Below are 21,359 nucleotides of genomic sequence, written 5' to 3' on the forward strand. Positions count from 1 at the left end.
CTGTATCCCTCTGTTGCTGTTGCTGCGTTGAGTTCCTCCCTGAGATGAGGTAGCTTCTGCTGAACTGGGTCTCTGGTGAGCTGTTCTGCATTCTCTCATGTGTTCAGAAATGGTGGGAAGCATGGTCGACGACGGTCCACATTGAACACTCGGTGCAAGCCAAGGAATGGAGGAATGCTGTGCTTCCAAGCATTGTTTCCCGTAGCCTTGGTACTAGTGTAAGAACCATGTCGGAGTAACCTGAGTTTCTGATGGGTTCTGGTAAGGCGTTCTCTCTGCAGATGTAACCAAACTTTGTCGCCCACCTGAAACTTGGGTGGTACCCCTCTGGGTAAGGAGAAGTTGTTCCTGTGTTCTGTCATGACTGTATCCCACTGTTGCTGCTGCTGCGTGGAGGAACCCTTCGCGGGGGTCATGGATGTAGCAACGATCTTCCCCTTACTTTGGGAGCGAACCAGATAGAAAATAAATTTCCTAGTCTGTGAGATGAGCTTGCTGCCTTTCTTAGCAGCGATCAAAGAGGTGGCGGTAGGTGGGGGTACCTCCGGTATCCTATATAATGAATTATCGAAAGAAATAATGACAGTGCGAGGCCTTGACTCATACACAACATGTCGCCTCCACAAGTATGGCTGGCCTAATAGTACATCACAAACATCCAGAGGTGTAACATCACACAATACCTCATCTGTGAAGGGCTTGATGCTGTAGGGAAGGCGGCACTGCTGGCAAACTTTGAGATCTCGTCCTTCGTGAAGCCACCCGATACTGTACGGCTGTGGGTGTGGTGTAGTTGGTAGGCCCAACCGCTTCACGACCTCTGCTGAAACGAGGTTCTTCTGGCTCCCACTATCAACAATGAATTGCAGCGGTGAACCCTACACCCACATTTGTGAGTGGAAAAGGCGCTCCGCCTCCTCTGGGTCTTCAGGCTCATTCTTCTGGATCTTGGCGGTGGCAACAGTGGCGCTGGGCTCCGCATCAATGATCTGCTTCCCTCTGCCATTTCCCTTGTCGGGTTCTGACTTAGGGTCGGAACATGCATCTGATTCGGAAGCCTTCAACTTGGCCACCAGCGACTGCTTGGTCCAATACTCACTTGTGTTATGAGTGGGACTCTTTTGGAACTCACACCACTTTCCTGTGTCCTTCTTCGGCTTTGTGGTGTTGTTCTTTTCTTGCGGCTTCGACGGGTTGTCATTGTCACCCCGCCTTGGCTTTGTCCTTTGGGCTTCAGATTTGCAGATCCAAAGTCTCGCTTCTTCTGTTTGAACTTTTGCTCGATTTTGACAGTGTATCGGTACGCCGTGCCGAGCGAGGAGATGTTTAGGAACTCCATCTCTTCCTGGATGTATCTGTGTAGGCATCCATGGTATTTGAGTACCAGATGCAGCTCAGAATCTTTGATACCCAACTGTGTGCTAAGGGTATGAAAAATGTTGGTGAACTGCGGCACATCTTGGTCTCGTCCCTGCCGCAGTGTGGTCCATTTGATGTATTTGTCCTCATAGCTTTTGATAGGGTAGTACTGCTCCTTGATGGCATCCCGGAAGTCATTCCAAGTGGGTGCAGTTGAAAACAGTGAACCTGTACTTTCATCCTTCTGCTCGCAGTATGTTTCCCACCAGTCCTTGACGTGGGAGGCTGCTTTGAGAAGAGCGAAAACATTCTTTTCCCGACTTGAAAATTCATGAACAGAAAAATAACCCTCTAGCAGATCTAACCATTTATCTACGACATTCGTGTCTATTTGACCCTCGAAGATGGGGATTTCAAAATTAACTTGTACCTTAAAGGGCGTGGCGTTTCCAGAGTAGCTACTGTAAGCTGATGCGTCGCCTCTGGGTAGCCGCTGAAGGATCTGCGCAAAGTTGTCCATCATCGCGTTCCTTTGTCGCTCGAGGGCTTCTTCGAGCAAGATTTTGATAGGATCTCCTGCCCCCTCGTTTTTCTTCTCATCCGCCATCGGAGGTCGTCGAGATTTGCGAGGCTGGTCTTGCAAAGGTTCGACCAGTTCAAGCCCTAACTCCTTATATCCTGACCTCGTTGGGGACATGCAAAGAAAAACAGAGAAAAAGCAAACTGCTCTGATACCACTGATCCAAACTTAAACAGGAACGCAACAAATTACAGAGATAACCATATACACAAAGATGCAGCGGAAATAATACTTCATTTCATTAATGGAAAATACTGAAATATGCTTACAACCAGAAATGGAAATAAACCAGCTAGGGCAATGGTAGCTTATCTCTGAGAAGAGATGTGTGGCTACATGCCTCTGAACTGTGTTACAATGAGGCTCGAAGACCTATTTATTGTTGAGAAACAATGGAAAACCCTTCACATTCCAAAACCTAACCCTAGAAGATGAAACGCCAAATTGTGGGCCCCGTTTTTGGGTAAGTTGGTACATCAACTTCCCGGGGTCGCAAATTAGTCGTATTATCTCCGTTTGACATGCATGATAGCCCGTTGGAAAGATCTCTCCGAGGACTACGACGGAAAAGACGATTTTTTAATAGAAAAATCGTTGGCGGTAGTAGATTTCCCAAAAAACGTCGTTTAGGGCCTCAAAACGGCTCCGGAAGATTAGGACCCGAAAAACTGCTAAAAATAGTAAACTGCGCCATAATTAAGGAAACTGAAAAACTGAAAGGGACAGTTGTGGGGGTCCAGATGGGATAGGTGGGTGGCCACCAACATCCACCTGGATCATTCTTCCCCCCTTAGGAAGCAATGGTCCCCATTGCGTTGAGTTCCTCCTTAAGATGAGGAAGCTTTTGCTAAACTGGGTCTCTGGTGAGCTGTTCTGCAATCTCTCATGTGTTCAGAAATCGTGGGAAGCATGGTCGACGACAGTCCACATTGAACACTCGGTGCAAGCGAAGGAATGGAGGAATGTTGTGCTTCCAAGCATTGTTTCCCGTAGCCTTGGTACTAGTGTAAGAACCATGTCGGAGTCGCCTGAGTTTCTGATGGGTTCTAGTAAGGCGTTCTCTCTGCAGATGTAACCAAACTTTGTCGCCCACCTGAAACTTGGGTGGTACCCCTCTGGGTAAGGAGAAGTTGTTCCTGTGTTCTGTCATGACTATATCCCTTTGTTGCTGCTGCTGTGTGGAGGAACCCTTCGCGGGGGTCACGGATGTAGCAACGATCTTCCCTTACTTTGGGAGCGAACCAGACAGAAAATAAATTTCCTAGTCTGTGAGATGAGCTTGCTGCCTTTCTTAGCAGTGATCAAAGAGGTGGCGGTAGGTGGGGGTACCTCCGGTATCCTATATAATGAATTATCCAAAGAAATAATGATAGCGCGAGGCCTTGACTCATACACAGCATGTCGCCTCCACAAGTATGGCTAGCCTAATAGTACATCACAAACATCCAGAGGTGTAACATCACACAATACCTCGTCTGTGAAGGGATTGATGCTGTAGGGAAGGCGGCACTGCTGGCGAACTTTGAGATCTCGTCCTTCGTGAAGCCACCCAATACTATACGGCTGTGGGTGTGGTGTAGTTGGTAGGCCCAACCGCTTCACGACCTCTGCTGAAATGAGGTTCTTCTGGCTCCCACTATCAACAATGAATTGCAGCGGTAAACCCTTCACCCACATTTATGAGTGGAAAAGGCGCTCCCCCTCCTCTGGGTCTTCAGGCTCATTCTTTTGGATCTTGGCGGTGGCAACAGTGGCGCTTGGCTCCGCATCAATGATCTGCTTCCCTTTGCCATTCCTCTTGTCGGGTTCTGACTCAGAGACGGAACATGCATCTGATTCGGAAGCCTTCAACTCGGCCACCAGCGACTGCTTGGTTCGACGCTCACTTGTGTTATGAGTGGGACTCTTGTGGAACTCACACCACTTTCCTGTGTCCTTCTTCGGCTTCATGGTGTTGTTCTTTTCTTGCGGCTTCGACGGGTTGTCTTGGGTCACCCCGCCCTGGCTTTGTCCTTTGGGCTTCGGATTTGCAGATCCAAAGTCTCGCTTCTTCTGTTTTAACTTTTGCTCGATTTTGACAGTGTATCAGTACGTCGTGCTGAGCGAGGAGATGTTTAGGAACTCCATCTCTTCCTGGATGTATCTATGTAGGCAGCCACGGTATTTGAGTACCAGATGCAGCTCAGAATCTTTGATACCCAACTGTGTGCGAAGGGTATGAAAAATGTTTGTGAACTCCGGCACATCTTGGTCTCGTCCCTGCCGCAGTGTGGTCCATTTGATGTATTTGTCCTCATAGCTTTTGACAGCGTAGTACTGCTCCTTGATGGCATCCCGGAAGTCATTCCAAGTGGGTGCGGTTGAAAACAGTGAGCCTGTACTTTCATCCTTCTGCTCGCAGTATGTTTCCCACCAGTCCTTGATGTAGGAGGCTGCTTTGAGAAGAGTGAAAACAAGCTTTTCCCGACTTGAAAATTCATGAACAGAAAAATAACCCTCTAGAAGATTTAACCATTTATCTACGGCATTCGCGTCTATTTGACCCTCGAAGATGGGGATTTCAAAATTAACTTGTACCTTAAAGGGCGTGGCGTTTCCAGAGTAGCTACTGGAAGCTGATGCGTCGCCTCTGGGTAGCCGCTGAAGGATCTGCGCAAAGCTGTCCATCATCGCGTTCCTTTGTCGCTCGAGGGCTTCTTCGAGCAAGATTTTGATAGGATCTCCTGCCCCCTCGTTTTTCTTCTCATCCGCCATGGGAGGTCGTCGAGATTTGCGAGGCTGGTCTTGCAAAGATTCGACCAGTTCAAGCCCTAACTCCTTATATTCCGACCTCGTTGAGGACATGAAAAGAAAAACAGAGAAAAAGCAGACCGCTCTGATACCACTGATCCAAACTTAAACAGGAACGCAACAAATTACAGAGATAACCATATACACAAAGATGCAGCGGAAATAATACTTCATTTCATTAATGGAAAATATTGAAATATGCTTACAACCAGAAATGGAAATAAACCAGCTAGGGCGATGGTAGCTTATCTCTGAGAAGAGATGTGTGGCTACATGCCTCTGAACTGTGTTACAATGAGGCTCAAAGGCCTATTTATTGTTGAGAAACAATGGAAAACCCTTCACATTCCAAAACCTAACCCTAGAAGATGAAACGGCAAATTGTGGGCCCCGTTTTTGGGTAAGTTGGTACATCAACCTCCCAGGGTCGCGAATTGTTCGTATTATCTCCGTTTGACGTGCATGATAGACCGTTGGAAAGATCTCTCCGAGGACTACGACGAAAAAGATGATCTTTTGACAGAAAAATCGTTGGCGGTAGTAGATTTCCCAAAAAACGTCGTTTAGGGCCTCAAAACGGCTCCGGAAGTTTAGGACCTGAAAAACTGCTAAAAATAGTAAACTGTGCTATAGTTAAGGAAACTGAAAAACTGAAAGGGACAGTTGTGGGGGTCCAGATGGGATAGGTGGGTGGCCACCAACATCCACCTGGATCATTCCTCCCCCCTTAGGAAGCAATGGTCCCCATTGCGTTGAGTTCCTCCCTAAGATTAGGAAGCTTCTGCTGAACTGGGTCTCTAGTGAGTTGTTCTGCAATCTCTCATGTGTTCAGAAATGGTGGGAAGCATGGTCGACGACGGTCCACATTGAACACTTAGTGCGAGCGAAGGAATGGAGGAATGCTGTGCTTCCGAGCATTGTTTCCTGTAGCCTTGGTACTAGTGTAAGAACCATGTCGAAGTCGCCTGAGTTTCTGATGGGTTCTGGTAAGGCGTTCTCTCTGCAGATGTAACCAAACTTTGTTGCCCACCTGAAACTTGGGTGGTACCCCTCTGGGTAAGGAGAAGTTGTTCCTGTGTTTTGTCATGATTGTATCCCTCTGTTGCTGCTGCTGCGTGGAGGAACCCTTCGCGGGGGTCATGGATGTAGCAACGATCTTCCCCTTACTTTGGGAGCGAACCAGACAGAAAATAAATTTCCTGGTCTGTGAGATAAGATTGCTGCCTTTCTTAGCAGTGATCAAAGAGGTGGCGGTAGGTGGGGGTACCTCCTGTATCCTGTATAATGAATTATCGAAAGAAATAATGACAGCGCGAGGCCTTGACTCATACACAACATGTCGCCTCCACAAGTATGGCTGGCCTAATAGTACATCACAAACATCCAGAGGTGTAACATCACACAATACCTCGTTTGTGAAGGGCTTGATGCTGTAGGGAAGGCGGCACTGCTGGCGAACTTTGAGATCTCGTCCTTCGTGAAGCCACCCGATACTGTACAGCTGTGGGTGTGGTGTAGTTGGTAGGCCCAACCGCTTCACGACCTCTGCTGAAACGAGGTTCTTCTGGCTCCCACTATCAACAATGAATTGCAGCGGTGAACCCTTTACCCACATTTGTCAGTGGAAAAGGCGCTCCCCCTCCTCTGGGTCTTCAGGCTCATTCTTCTGGATCTTGGCGGTGGCAACAGTGGCGCTGGGCTTCGCATCAATGATCTGCTTCCCTTTGCCATTCCCCTTGTCAGGTTCTGACTCAGGGTCGAAACATGCATCTGATTCGAAAGACTTCAACTCGGCCACCAACGACTGCTTGGTCCGACACTCACTTGTGTTATGAGTGGGACTCTTGTGGAACTCACACCACTTTCCTGTGTCCTTCTTTAGCTTCGTAGTGTTGTTCTTTTCTTGCGGCTTCGACGGGTTGTCTTGGGTCACCCCGCCTTGGCTTTGTCCTTTGGGCTTCGGATTTGCAGATCCAAAGTCTCACTTCTTCTGTTTGAACTTTTGCTCGATTTTGACAGCGTATCGGTATGCCATGCCGAGCAAGGAGATGTTTAGGAACTCCATCTCTTCCTGGATGTATCTGTGTAGGCAGCCACGGTATTTGAGTACCAGATGCAGCTCAGAATCTTTGATACCCAACTGTGTGCGAAGGGCATGAAAAATGTTTGTGAACTCCGGCACATCTTGGTCTCGTCCCTGCTGCAGTGTGGTCCATTTGATGTATTTGTCCTCATAGCTTTTGACAGGGTAGTACTGCTCCTTGATGGCATCCCGGAAGTCATTCCAAGTGTGTGCGGTTGAAAACAGTGATCCTGTACTTTCATCCTTCTGCTTGCATTATGTTTCCCACCAGTCCTTGACGTGGGAGGCTGCTTTGAGAAGAGCGAAAACAATCTTTTCCCGACTTGAAAATTCATGAACAGAAAAATAACCCTCTAGCAGATTTAACCATTTATCTACGACATCCACGTCTATTTGACCCTCGAAGATGGGGATTTCAAAATTAACTTGTACCTTAAAGGGCATGGCGTTTCCAGAGTAGCTACTGGAAGCTGATGCGTCGCCTCTGGGTAGCCGCTGAAGGATCTGCGCAAAGCTGTCCATCATCGCGTTCCTTTGTCGCTCGAGGGCTTCTTCAACCAAGATTTTGATAGGATCTCCTGCCCCCTCGTTTTTCTTCTCATCCGCCATGGGAGGTCGTCGAGATTTGCGAGGCTGGTCTTGCAAAGGTTCGACTAGTTCAAGCCCTAACTCCTTATATCCCGACCTCGTTGGGGATATGCAAAGAAAAACAGAGAAAAAGCAGACCGCTCTGATACCACTGATCCAAACTTAAACAGGACGCAACAAATTACAGAGATAACCATATACACAAAGATGTAGCGGAAATAATACTTCATTTCATTAATGGAAAATACTGAAATATGCTTACAACCAGAAATGGAAATAAACCAGCTAGGGCGATGGTAGCTTATCTCTGAGAAGAGATGTGTGGCTACATGCCTCTGAACTGTTCTGAACTGTGTTACAATGAGGCTCGAAGGCTTATTTATTGTTGAGAAACAATGGAAAACCCTTCACATTCCAAAACCTAACCCTAGAAGATGAAACGCCAAATTGTGGGCCCCGTTTTTGGGTAAGTTGGTACATCAACTTCCCGGGGTCGCGAATTGGTCGTATTATCTCCGTTTGACGTGCATGATAGCCCGTTGGAAAGATCTCTCCGAGGACTACGACGAAAAAGATGATTTTTTGACAGAAAAATCGTTGGCGGTAGTAGATTTCCCAAAAAACGTCGTTTAGGGCCTCAAAACGGCTCCAGAAGTTTAGGACCCGAAAAACTGCTAAAAATAGTAAACTGCGCTATAATTAAGGAAACTGAAAAACTGAAAGGGACAGTTGTGGGGGTCCAGATGGGATAGGTGGGTGGCCACCAACATCCACCTAGATCAAACTGATTTATTTTTCCTACTTATTTTCCACAATAAGTTATTTACAAAACCCTTCAGTAAACATTAAAATAAATTCTACTACAATTATCACATAATAGCATAGAGAAAATAGCAGTGATATACAAGCACAAGAATCAATCACATCAACACAGTTATTTTTGGACAATTGTCCCCAGAAAAACCCAATGTGGGAAAACCGGTGCAACAGATGAGGGTTTATTTATTAATCTTTAGCAACAATCTCTTTACAAAGAAAGATTCTATAGAATACTAAGACACTTCTGAGAGAAAATAACTGAGATAATTTTTCTCCTCCTCCTGGAGAAGTTCTGACACCTTGGAGACCCTCTACCCTCCTCTGCATCACTTTTGTGTCACTTTTGCATCAACCTGCATGAGGACTGTGTCTCCAGCTGCGTTGTCTCACTGATCTTCCCTCTGCCTTGTTTCTCAGATGCACTGTGTCACCTCTTCCTCAGTCTCTAACTGATGTTGATACCCTCCTCTTCCTTCAACCTGCTACTCTCCCTCTGAAATCGAACTTCTTCTCATCGAGAATCGATTTCCTTTGTGTTACTGAGTATTTGCCTAGTGTATCTCCAAATGACTCTCAAGTCTTCTCTTATACTTTTCATGTTGATGAATCAACAGGCGAGATTAAGTCCTTAATCAACAACTAAGATTAAATCATACTTGATCCTCGTCTCTTAGAAGCTTCTCATCAATATCTTTATTAATACCCATTAATATTTTTATTTTCTTAAGTTTAGACTAAGGAACCCCATTAAAAATATTAATTATTTTAATAAATCATCATCCGGTGGAATTTCTCCAAACAATTTCTGGGTCTTGCAGATCTCATGAATATTAGCCCCTCCACAAAATTTCGAAGCTAGATCACATCCGATGCTACCCAAAATCAACAAGATAGTGGTGAGTCATGGGAAGCATGTAAAATCTTCTCCTTGAGCTGGGAGTCAAGCACCAAGTAAATTTGGTCTCTGTAGTAGATCACCTTGTTCACCACCATGTACGAATCATCTATCACTTCTCCATCAAGGACCTCACATGCAAACTAGTCCTTAGAGTACTCAACCAGTTACTACACCATGCATCTGCCACCACGTTGTTCTTCCTTTGACATACTCGATGTCAAAGTCGTATGCTTGGAGCTTACTCACCCACTTTTGTTGCCCCTCCTGTAACTGCTTGTACTCCAAGAGAAACTTAAGGTTGTTGTGGTCGATCTTGACCCAAAATTGATTCCCCACCAAGTACTGTTTGAACTTCGCTAGCGCATGCATGATGGCTAGCATCTCCTTGTCATAAATAGAGTACAACCTCTCATAGGGCAATAGCTTCCGACTCTCGAAAGCTATGGGGTGCCCTCCCTACATCAAAATTGCACCAATACCCTCTTCAGATGCATCACACTCCAACATGAAGGGCTAGGTGAAATCTGGAAGTGCCAATACGGGACAACTGCTCATGGCCTATTTGAGGCAACCAAAGGCCTCTTGCGCTATAGCTGCCCACTCAAAAGTCCCCTTCTTCATCAGATCAGTGAGGGATGTTGCCAACTAAGAGAAGCCCTTTGCGAAATTCCTATAGTAAGTGTAGATGCCCACAAATCCTCTCAACTCTATCACATTCCTGGGCTCTGGTCAATCTCGGATGGTCTTGATCTTCTCCTCATGGAATCTAACTTTGTCATCCCCAATGATGTGCCCTAGGTAGAGCATCTTTGTCAAACCAAACTCGCACTTTGACAACTTCACATAGAATTGTTGCTCCTCCAATATGCAGAATATTGTCTCTAAGTGTTGGAAGTGCTTCTCCCATGTCCGGCTGTAGATCAAGATGTCATCAAAGAACACCAACACAAACTTCCGCAGCTACCCATGAAACACGTGGTTCATGTAAGACTGGAAAGTGGATGGTGCGTTGGTTAGGCCAAAGGGAATAACCAAGAACTCGAAGTGCCATAGTGGCACCTGAAAGCATTCTTAGGGACATCTTGGTCCCTCATCCTGATTTGGTGGTTTCCTGAGCACAGATCAATCTTGGTGAAGAATTTCGCCCCCCTCAACTCACCCATCAACTCATCTATGCACGAGATAGGGTAGCGATTGTTCATGGTCTTCTTGTTAAGGGCCCTATAGTCAATGCACATCCTTAGGGACCCATCCTTCTTCTTCACCAAAACAACTGATGAAGCAAAAGGGCTAGAGCTAGGCCTGATGTGCCCAATTACCAACAACTAATGAATAGCCCTCTCTATCTAATCTCGGTATGCCTTGGGATGTTAGTAAGGAGTAGTGATCACTGCCTATACCTATGGCTCCAACTTCATGGAATGCTCAAACCCCCGGTTAGGTGGTTGACCCGGCAGTATGTCTCCAAACACTACTGTATACCTGTCTAAAATGGCCTGTATATCTGGATGCGGTAGCTTGGGCTTACCCCCAGCCTCTGCAATCCTCAACTCCACAACCCACTCAGTGTCCCATGTCTCAAATTAGCCTCCATCCTGTGGGCCAAAATAGTCTGTGGTGGGTAGAAGTGCTTACCCCGTAGCAAAAATGGCTTACCATCCGGCCCTAAAAACACCATCTCCAACTTCCTCCAATTAGTAGTGACTCTACCAAGTGAATAGAGACACTGGACCCCCAACACCACGTTGGTGTCTGGTACATCCACCACAAAGAAGTGATCTGTCATGGAAGAGTTCCCCATGGTCATTGTCAAGGCAGGATTGTAGTGTGTGCACTGCATGGTCCTATCCCCAGGCACAAGAACTGAGAATCTCTCAAACTCCTCAATTGTGATGCCCCTCCTCTGAACCAACTGGGCATCAATGAAATTGTGGGTAGCCCCACTATCCACCAGAATTGATATGCATTGCCCCTGAACAGTGCCTCTGATCCTCAGGGTCAAAAACTTGGGTACCCCACGCAATGATGCAAGGACCCCTTCAGAAGGTGCAAAGGAAGATCCTCCTGTTGGTGGTGGTGGCCCTCCCCCCTGATGTGTTGTGATGTCATCTCCACCCATCTCAAAATATGTCTCAATCTCTGCATCACTATCAAAAAATACCTCGATGTAATGGGCCTTTCTTGTTGCACATCTGTGGCCTGGTGCCCACGACTCCTGAGAGGTGAAACACAACTTCCTCCTTCGGAGGTCTCTTCGGGTCTCCTCATCCATCTGTCCATGCCCCTAATTGGCCCTCGGTGGTGGAGCCCTGGTGTCTCTTCTCCTCTGCTGGAAACCTTGTTTGGGGGGTAGTGGTGCTCGAGCCCTAGTTTAGGCATCCTGTAGGTCTCGGGCTCTCTCTACTGCATCCTGCAGTGTTGTGGGCCTATTGAACCTCACTAATCCCCGCAATGGCTCTGTTAGCCGCTTCACAAACATGTAGATCCTCCTAGCCTCCGACAAATCCAACACCATCACAGACAACCTCAGAAACTCTGAAATATATGCCTCAACACTCCCGGTCTGCTTGAGCCTTGTCAGCTCCCCAAAGTACTCCTCAGGATCTTTCCTCTCAAACCACTCCAACACCCTCTTGGTGAAATCATCATAAGCAGTCACTCCTGCATGTCCCAACATGGTTAGCCCATGGAACCACCAATCATGAGCTTCCCCCTCTAGATGCAATGTGGCAATCTTGATTGCCTCTCCCTCCGTCATCTGATTCAGCTGGAAATAGACATCCAACTTTTCGACCCACGCTTTGGCTGAGCTCTTGGAAGAGCCATCGAAAGTTGGGAGAAACAACCTCCCCATAGTGCGCTGCAAGTCTGTCCCCTGCATGTAGCCTCCTCCACTCTATCCCTTGGGCCTATTGTTGCCCTTCAACTGGCAAAAATCCCTAAAAGTGATGGCTTTCCCAAAATCAGGTCCATAGGACTGATACTCCAAGAAATAGTCCCCATAAGGCATATCCTCCTGCTCCTGTTGCCCACCAGCTCCAGATGTTAGGAACATGGGAATGGTGGACCTAGGGGGTGTGTTTGGAATAAGAGGCATGTTGGGATTAAGGGATGTGTGGTGCTACGAAGTGCCAGATCCTTCCCCCAATTGGAAATCCCCTTGGACTCCCTTACCCTTGTTGTCGTTGTTATTCCGCTGGCCCATTTCTTCAATGTTCTTGGACAAGTCCTACACTGCCTTCAACAAAAGATGAGCAAACTCCTCATCCTTTCTCCTTTTGTCTCCCTCATTGTCCCCCATGTTTGTTTCCACAACCTCTAGTTCAGTTGTCACAGGATCTAGGGTAATCTACAACTACCTTTCTCTGCTCCTATACCTCTGCCTCTGGTAAGTCACGTTTTGCTTATCCTCTAGTGTCATAGACCATGCTGCTCCCACAAGTTGAGTCAATCTTATGAGCTCTGATACCACTGTAATATTCCTAGGGAATTTTTACAGTAAATAACAAAGCATACATAGACGTAAAAACCCATAAAACAGTAAGCACACAATTAGACCAAGAAATTGCACCAAAAACTGCGTGTTGAGCCATTTTATTGATAAAAAAGGGTGTACAATATGGTGTTGGAAAGAGTGCACCTGGGCTTGCTCAAGGCAAGCTCGCAAAGCCCTAAATGAAGGATATGCCACCCCTCTCCAATCTACTACTTCCTTGCCCTGGCTTTGCGCTAAAACTGCCTAGAAATATGTTGTTGGTTGAGTAGAATTGTTGCTAGGGCCCTCTCCGGTGCTCAAAAAATTCTGGGAAATTAATTCTGGCCTCTCCACCAAATACCTAGAATAACCCACGAAGGATTTGGCCAATGGTTGACCTCGGAAATTTAGCTATTTTCCCTCAATGGCTCGACTGCTGGGTGATTTGACCCACCTGTAAATCCTGCTACAAATGGCCTCCAAAATAGCTGCAATCCCCACTAACTTGGTGGAACGTTGGATATATATGAATTAATCCCTTTAATGATATATTTAGGCATCAAATAAAGATGCATCCAATATACCGAGATGCTCTGTAAAACCAACTGAACCAATATCAATCTTTCCTGTAAGGTGAGCCATTTATATGACCATAATGACAGCTTTTGTTGGAACTTTTCCATCAAACACTCCTATTCTCTGATACCATATTTATTTGGTTTTTTAATGAAACCGAGGTACTTGAGGCCACTATCCATTTGTGTCGACTCAACCCCAAATGTTTTTTTAATCTCCATTATCAAGGCCTCATCCGGAGCAGTTGCAATACGAATGGATTTGGACATACTCATATAGAGACTTGTAGCCTCTCCAAAGGAAAAAATAATCTGATATAAAGTTTCCCACTCTGGAACTGAAACCTCCCCTACAATAAGAACATCATCCACAAAAATAATGTGTTATAGATATGGTCTTAGTATCCGACATCTTGAAATGAAACCACGAGAGCGTGCCTCCGAAATCATCATACTCATACCATCAGTGACCAGTAAGAATAAGAGCAAGAGAGAGCACAACCTTGCCTTAAACCTCGCGAGGCCTTAAGGAAGCGAGAAGGAACTCCGTTTGTTAAGACTGTATTTGACGAAGGCTTATGCTTTGCACTGTTCCGCAATTTTTGGTCTATGATGCCAAGAAAAGCCACATAAATTATTGTATTAACTCTGTCTCACCATAATTTTGTTCATGCAACTAAAGAATTTGGCACTGATTGATTTAGTGGGCATATGTTTTCTAAATGATTTGTCGGCAAGGTCGGCAAAAACTTTCATTCAACCTATAGAATTGCATTTGATCGAGTTATTGAAGGTGCAGGACTCGTTGCTCTAATGACATACGATGGGCGGATAAGCTATATCCGAGCTCAGATTGAGGCACTAAGATTTTCACTGGCGATTCCTAAGATGTTTGGGGTTGGACGCTCTTAACAAGGTTGCATGAGAAGGGTGGAACCCCTGCAACTGCCACTCAATCTGAGATTATTGAGGAATCATCTAGATAATTGTTGAATTATTTATATAGCTAATTGTCAAAATCATTAAGTGGTCCTTCCGCACGCAATGTGCTCTAGATCAGTGCCTAGATGACAACGTCTAGGTCAATGAAATGTTGGTATGCTTGCAAGAATAATTGCAAGTTTCTGCAATCCACCAATGTGTCAACGTTTATGCTAAGTGGTGTGTAACTATTGGACCAGGATTAACATTGTTAGATGAGGGTCCATTGGTGAATGAGTGTGCGATAACCAGATCCGTGCACTAGTACTTCCCTTCTACGTGTTGATGTACTATTTCTTTTCCTTTAACGAAGGAAACGAGTTGTTGTCTGACAACATCATAGGGTTTCACTAACTCACCCAGAAGGCGGATTGCTGACAGTATTAATCAACTCAAACGCACTAAATGAGTTCAATAATGTTCAAGTTGGATTCGCCTCCAATTTCTAGTGGATCTTAACCTTTCGGAATGCGTATATCATAATAATTTCATTTTTTGCAACTTTGTATTCCGTATAGTTCCTCCACCCGCTTCTCATCGGTTGGTCTTTGCAACTCCGATTTTCAATTCGTAGCATCCTATATTTTGTGGCGACTAGAGAGGTTTACTTCTTCACTCCGTTCGGATCTGGTTTTTGAACCTTGTTTGACTATAACTCCCAACCTGCTCAAATTTGAGATCAATCCACCATCTATATCTGAATCCTCAGAAATTTCATAAGCCTTTAGTGTTTCCATAATTTTATTCTTAAACCTAGTCCAGTTCGCATTTGTATTATTACTTTTATTTTTGTAAATGCATTCATTTCTTGTCATCCAGATTTGCCACCATATATATTGTGGCAATAACCATTATTTGTCGTAGAGGATAATAGTGTTTGTGAATGCCTTTGTTATCTAACTTCATTACTAGTTTTACTTCTACTATCCTTGTGCCACGGTTAATTCATTGCAATCACCCAAACTCTGTATAAAGTGGCATAGTTTTGTCAATGGACTTGTTGCATGGCATACATTTGTCAAAATCTCTCCCTCTTTAGAAGGAATGGCAACCTTAAATGCCATTTTACTCCAAATAAAAGATGTGGATTAATATGCCGAATTGTTGGAGACGGTGGACATTTTGAAGCAGCACCCAGTTGAGAGGGTAGAGGCTTTTAGGGTTCTAATGATTCCCTCTTGATTTCTGAGGTCGGTCTTTTAGGGCTTTGGTTAGAAAGTTTGATGAGTATATGAAAACCCTCCTCTTCTTGGTCGTTAGCAGCCACTTCTAATTACTTCAATGTCGAATAGAATCAAGTTATCTCTTAATAACTTTAAGGTAAGAGACTAGCAATAGAAATTTCATTTCTTAAACCCTGCACATATAAAGGTCTGAATCCACTACTCAGTGGCTAAAAATATTGGAAATTGAAACAAATACATCAGTAAGTATTGGAGCTTTCAAGTTGAAAGAAAGCTTGTAATGGACTTATATACAAGAAGGTTGAAGGCTCGTGCTATGTTACTTTAGTTTATCAGAAAAATATATATGATGTGTTCTTCATTTGAATTGTTTGATTTTTATTTCAGTAAGTTGTGTTACTGGATGGGATCTGCCTTGGTAATTGAAGATGGCCAGGATCAGTCCTGGGTCCCACAGAACAGGAAGCATCCAACACATGGATCCCCCAAGAAAAACATTTTAGTTCTTTAAAGAAAGAAATTTTTTCACCTGCCACTTGTGAAGACGTTATTTGTTGTTGAGGTTATCATTGGTAAAATTATATTCTTAAAGTAAAGTTTGGTGTCCTTTATCTTTCCTTTTCGATCCTTTTACTTATAGTTTTAACATTACTAGAATAACTAAATTTTTAACATGACCAGAATAGTTCTAGGCTATCTGACAGTGGTCCAAACCTCATTGCACTTCTTATGACGAAAGTAGAATTTCATATCCCATTCAGAATTCTACAGACTTAACAGCTTTCAGGATTTTAGCAGTTCTGAGCTGTCAGGATTGCAGCATTTTAGGACCATATTCTATCATGTATGAGGATATGGGATTGGTATTTAATCAACAGCACCAAGCCTTTATGCACCACCATGTTAGGGGTTTTGATTGTTGAACTCATTATTCACAGCCTTTGTAAAAATCTACCTTTCACTCGAGCCAAAACCGCTGATTAATCATGTTAAGATTTCTAGCCTATCTTAACTCTTGGATTAAACAATTTCATTAAAATAGTAGGGCATTGACATGAGCAAAACAGGGCGGATGGACTTGCATCAACAAGTAGCACTGAGCACTAGCAGTGATGTGCTTGGAGGATTGAGGCAGAAGGAGAACCAGAGGAGGCAGACGGTGCTACTGAAGATGAGGATCCTAATATAGGCGATGATTTTTGATGGTATATAACTCTTTGTTGCAGTATATATATTTTTGGGACTTGACAGGCTGCTTAGAATCTTAATTTTTATTGCTTTAGATAAGTATCACAGTGAATACCATTTGGCAATCAAAGTTGTATGATTTTCATTAACACCCTAAAGGGCCAGACCAAAGTGTCAATAAGAAGCGCACCTTCTCAAGCTCTTGTTCCTTCATCTTAGTGTTCATATACTACGGTTCTATGTGCCTAATGGTAAATATTATAAATCACATTGCAAAATCAAATCATAGTTAATCAATCTCACAACTAAGCCAAAACTATGTTTACATTGGTGATGGAGGAGATCATTATAATGGCTGCTGCAGTGTGCAAATGATCATTGTATTTTGTATATTATTACAAATTGAGTGACCACAACATGAAAGGGCATATTTGAGATTCACCTCATCAAAAGCTTCAAAGATATCAATGCTGGGTTGATGGATGGTACAAACAACAGTCCGGCCCGTATCCACTGTGTTGCGAACAGTACGCATAACTATAGCTGCAGCGCGGGCATCTAGTCCCGAAGTTGGCTCGTCCATGAATATTATAGAAGGATTAGCGACAAGTTCCACTGCTATTGTAAGCCTCTTCCTCTGCTCTGTAGAAAGACCTATCACTCCAGGAAGGCCTACAAGAGCATCCCTCAATGGAAACAGCTCCACAAGTTCCATCACTTGTAGCACAAACGACTGCACCCAATTACAACAACAAAAAAATATGAGAAAACATGTTTTCTCAGTTTCATTGACAAGGAAAGATATTCAGTCCTAAACACCACATTCAAAGACAAGGAATTAACGCCAACCATTCTGGTTTCCTCATCCACCACTTGAGGAAGACGAAGCCATGCAGAGTACACAAGTGATTCAAAGACTGTGACATTAGGAGAATGGATATCATTTTGTTCACAGTATCCTGAGATGCGAGCAAACGTTTCTTGTTTCTTAGGGAAACCAGAGATGCTTATATTTCCCTCTATATAGCCTCCTGTTTTTCTTCCAGCCAAGACATCCATTAGCGTAGTTTTTCCAGCACCACTTACTCCAACCAACGCTGTAAGAACCCCTGGCCTAAATGACCCACTTACATTGCAAAGAAGTTGCAACCTCCCTTCTGAAATGCCTTGACTCTTCATCTCCTGTCAAAAAAGCGATTATCAGTTCAGGAATATTTGTAGGCAAGAAGCTAGGTATATCAAATTACTGTAAAAAGAAACTCAAATTTCATGAAATTTATGGGAGCTAACACGTACCGGAGGCATGTCTACAAAGTAGCTGATGTTCTCAAATGCAACTGATAATGGTTGGAAAGGAAGAACCATTCCTTTTTTGTGAGCACCTAAGACTGGAATGTCCCTGACTTCATCAGGCAGTTGATGCAATGAATTTATTTCAGATAATTGACTTTGTCTTTTCTTTGATGAATGAGAATAACCTGTCACAAAGGGTCAAATTCTGAGTATACAGTAAAATAAAATTCTGCTAGTTTAAGGACAGTATTTCTTAGGTTGACAAACTGCAACACATGTTTCTTGTATTAAAAATCCCTTCAATTAGAGAACCAATTGTCTCATTCTCTTGGTTTTGTAGTCCAATAATACACATCAGGTCTTAAACGGGTCTTACTTAAGCTTCCCTGTCAACTTATTTAGGATTGTGAAATTATTGTTGAGCAGTATCAGTACTAAAATAGCAGTTTCTTAGCATGCATCTACTTCCAGTGGAATAGGTGTGATTTACATGTGAGTAAATAGTTAAAACATTTACAACACAAAACTATGGAAGGGTCTTTCATTACCACGAGACAAGGATAATGGCAATGTTCTTCCTCCTGACACTGTCTGTTTACTTTCTTTTTTCTTGTTTGCTTGCTCCTCTTCAAGAACAGCTTCCGATATTCCAGACTGTGCTTTTCCAAGAGCTGCAAATGAAGGATTTTTTTTAAGATCTTAAAGTTTTGATCAAGTAAAACTGTAAAGTAAATTCAATGCGAGAGAGAAACACAATACTTACGATTAAGGTATGCTAAAGCCACAGTAAACAGTATATTGAAAAGTACACAGAACCCAATCAATGCTCCAACTCCAATCCAATACCTTTTCTCTTCAGCGAACAGCCCACGCACTTCTAGTATAGCTTTTCCTAGTGTTTTGTTGGAATTACTACTGCTTTGCTGCATGTATATGAACTCCTTTACATGAATGATAACATTATACAGGATGACCCTGGATTACTCCTATAAAACTTGAACAATTTCATAGTAATTTGCTTATTAGGAAAGACTCTCAGTGAGCACAAAATTTACCTTGCTCCATCTAGGTGCCAAAAATTCATTCACAGCTATAGCATTTTGAGTATAGGATGATGGTAAGCACCAATATGCCCATATCCACCAGTTAGGTATATTCTCTGTTCCAGAGATATGAATTAGAATAAAGTACCCTATGCATGGCAAGTTGCTTAAAGTTCAAATTCTTAAAATTGCCACCATGACCATTTTATTGATCTAACCACAACACAGTACAGGATACCTCTGGAAACCACAAATCCTCCCAGGACAACGATCAGGATCAAGGTAAATGATCCAAACGTTTGTGAGATAATCATGCTACGGCCTAGTGAGGCCATGAATTTGAATAGAGCCAATGACATCTGATGCAACAGAAAGAAAAGAAAAAGCTGCTTAAAAAACCTGCAAACGCATAAAAACATTAACTGTGTTAACCGTAGTGACTTGAAGTACTGCTTCAGATTCTCAAGATACTCCGTGGAATGTATTCTGTATTTCCATTCCATATGCATAGTTAACTCCATCGGATTTTTCACGTCCTGTGTGACATTACCTAATTTCTTGCAAGTGGATGGATTCATCCATTAATAAGTTAGTCAGCAACATTTCTCCTCCCTTCCAATCATATAGCTACACTACGAAATAAGTAGAATCTTTCTCAAAAAGTGAAGGGAATTACCTCTCAATTTCTGGTGCAAACCCAATCACATAGTATGTGACACATACCCAAATCACTGCTTCCACTAATGAGAAAGGGATCTTCACAATCCATGTTGGCAAAGCATAAGCCCAGGATGGATAGAATAGCAAGTCTCTTTGCTTGTAGAAAACTGGAAGACGAGCTATCATCATTGACATTTCAGGAAAACCATTGAACATCAAGTGCATTAATCCAAAGAAAAGGGCTCCCATATAGAGATTTCCATCGTCCACACTATGCTGATGCATTCTCGTGCGCAAAAACATTGTCATTGTGATGATGCCAACAACGGCAACCTGCATCATTTATTTGTCAGATTGCATGTTATTTGAGATTGATAAGTTGAACAGGTATATTCCATCATTTTCCTTGGCATGATCTCTAAGTGGCTGACCTGTCCTGTCTTGAAAATATAGACAAAAGAATTTCTCTTCATAAGCAACACTTCTCTAGAAAAACAAGCTTTCAGCATGTTCCATCTGTTGACACCATACTTGTCCAAAGTAAGAGCAGCGGGATGGCTCTTTGTCCTGTCATATGGATGCAGTAACTCTTCTACAAGGGTCTTGCCAACATGAAATGACTGAAAAGCCTCTGCAAATTCTTTGACAGAAATGTAATGATATTGTTGACCCATTTCTCCCCAGTATTGTTCTTGGTCTTTCCTTGAGGTCACCTATAGAAATAAAGTGGTAGCACACAAACCTCATTTAGCTTCATCTGGAACTCAAAAATATTCAAACAGCAAGTAAACACCATAGGTAGAAATTGATATAGAAGGAACTGTAGCAAATTATATGTATCCTGTCTTTAGGATGATTAATAGGCCCAGGCTTCCTTTTCCCTGATACATCCATCATATATATTATCTGCTTGCGTATTATGATTACTATAACCCACTGGATCAAGCTGAAGCAGATAAAAATCATACTTACTTCTTGCAAGAAATCAGCCACCCCCTTTCTGTCAGGGCACCTGAATCCCATAGAAGCAAAGAAATCAAGCACATATTCTCGAGGACCTTGATACACAATCTCTCCTTCAGAGAGTAGGATGATATCATCAAATAGTTCATATGTTTCAGGAGCAGGCTGCAGAAGAGAGATCAGCATTGTCCCATCAAGGACATGGACTATTTGACATAAACATTTTACAATCTGATATGTTGTGGCACTGTCTAAACCTGTTGAAATTTCATCCATGAAGAAAGCTTTAGGCCGAGCTACTAGCATCTCACCTGCACAAACAGAATACCGAAAATTCATCAACTTGCCTTTTCAAATAATTTAAATTCAAATCCAATTACATGTACTGTTTAGCTTTCCATTGCTTTTTTTTTATTGTGTTGCCCACCAGTGGTGACTCTCTTCTTTTGACCTCCAGAAATTCCTCGACGCATCTGATTTCCCACAACTGTGTCGGCACAAATGTCTAGGTCTAGAATCTGAATGAAATGGACTGGTTAATGTACCCTGACTGAACTGGATTATATTGAAAAGTAGTCATCTATGTTTTTCATCAGAAAACTGACCTTCAAGACATAGTCCGTCACAAGACTACTCTTTTTACCCTCAATTGCAGTTTCCTGTAGACAAAAGAACAAGTAAAAATTCAATTCAAATCAAATTCCAAGCACTTCCAATCAGAATAGTTATTCTATGCCAACAAGGCATTGATTAATTGGTGAGTTCGATACAGTGTTAAGCATCCACTAGGGCTCCATTTGTCCCATCCATATGGCATGAGTTTCAAAGGGATGAGTCCAGCTGCAAGTCGCAGGCAGACAAATTTGTCATGGTATCTTCA

The 21,359-nt window shown here is 43.4% G+C and overlaps 1 protein-coding gene across 1 annotated transcript in view; it reads right to left on the bottom strand.

Moving 5' to 3' along the window:
- The window catches only part of LOC149261598 (pleiotropic drug resistance protein 1-like), a 170,017-nt gene that overhangs the window by 88,184 nt on the left and 60,474 nt on the right, over positions 1–21,359 (bottom strand). Inside the window, exons 7-18 of the mRNA XM_089422413.1 lie at positions 21,085–21,138; positions 20,907–20,997; positions 20,489–20,790; positions 19,948–20,229; positions 19,533–19,849; positions 19,095–19,255; positions 18,869–18,972; positions 18,577–18,736; positions 18,362–18,484; positions 17,817–17,998; positions 17,370–17,702; positions 16,963–17,253 (exon numbers count right to left, since the gene is read on the bottom strand). Coding sequence (XP_089278539.1) covers positions 16,963–17,253; positions 17,370–17,702; positions 17,817–17,998; positions 18,362–18,484; positions 18,577–18,736; positions 18,869–18,972; positions 19,095–19,255; positions 19,533–19,849; positions 19,948–20,229; positions 20,489–20,790; positions 20,907–20,997; positions 21,085–21,138 — 2,400 coding nt within the window. The remainder of the gene's footprint in view (positions 1–16,962; positions 17,254–17,369; positions 17,703–17,816; positions 17,999–18,361; positions 18,485–18,576; positions 18,737–18,868; positions 18,973–19,094; positions 19,256–19,532; positions 19,850–19,947; positions 20,230–20,488; positions 20,791–20,906; positions 20,998–21,084; positions 21,139–21,359) is intronic.

This window comes from Pinus tabuliformis, chromosome 6 (genome assembly GCF_031772625.1).
Source record: "Pinus tabuliformis cultivar Carrire ecotype Pingquan chromosome 6, CPIR1, whole genome shotgun sequence".
Classification (NCBI taxonomy): Eukaryota; Viridiplantae; Streptophyta; class Pinopsida; order Pinales; family Pinaceae; genus Pinus; species Pinus tabuliformis.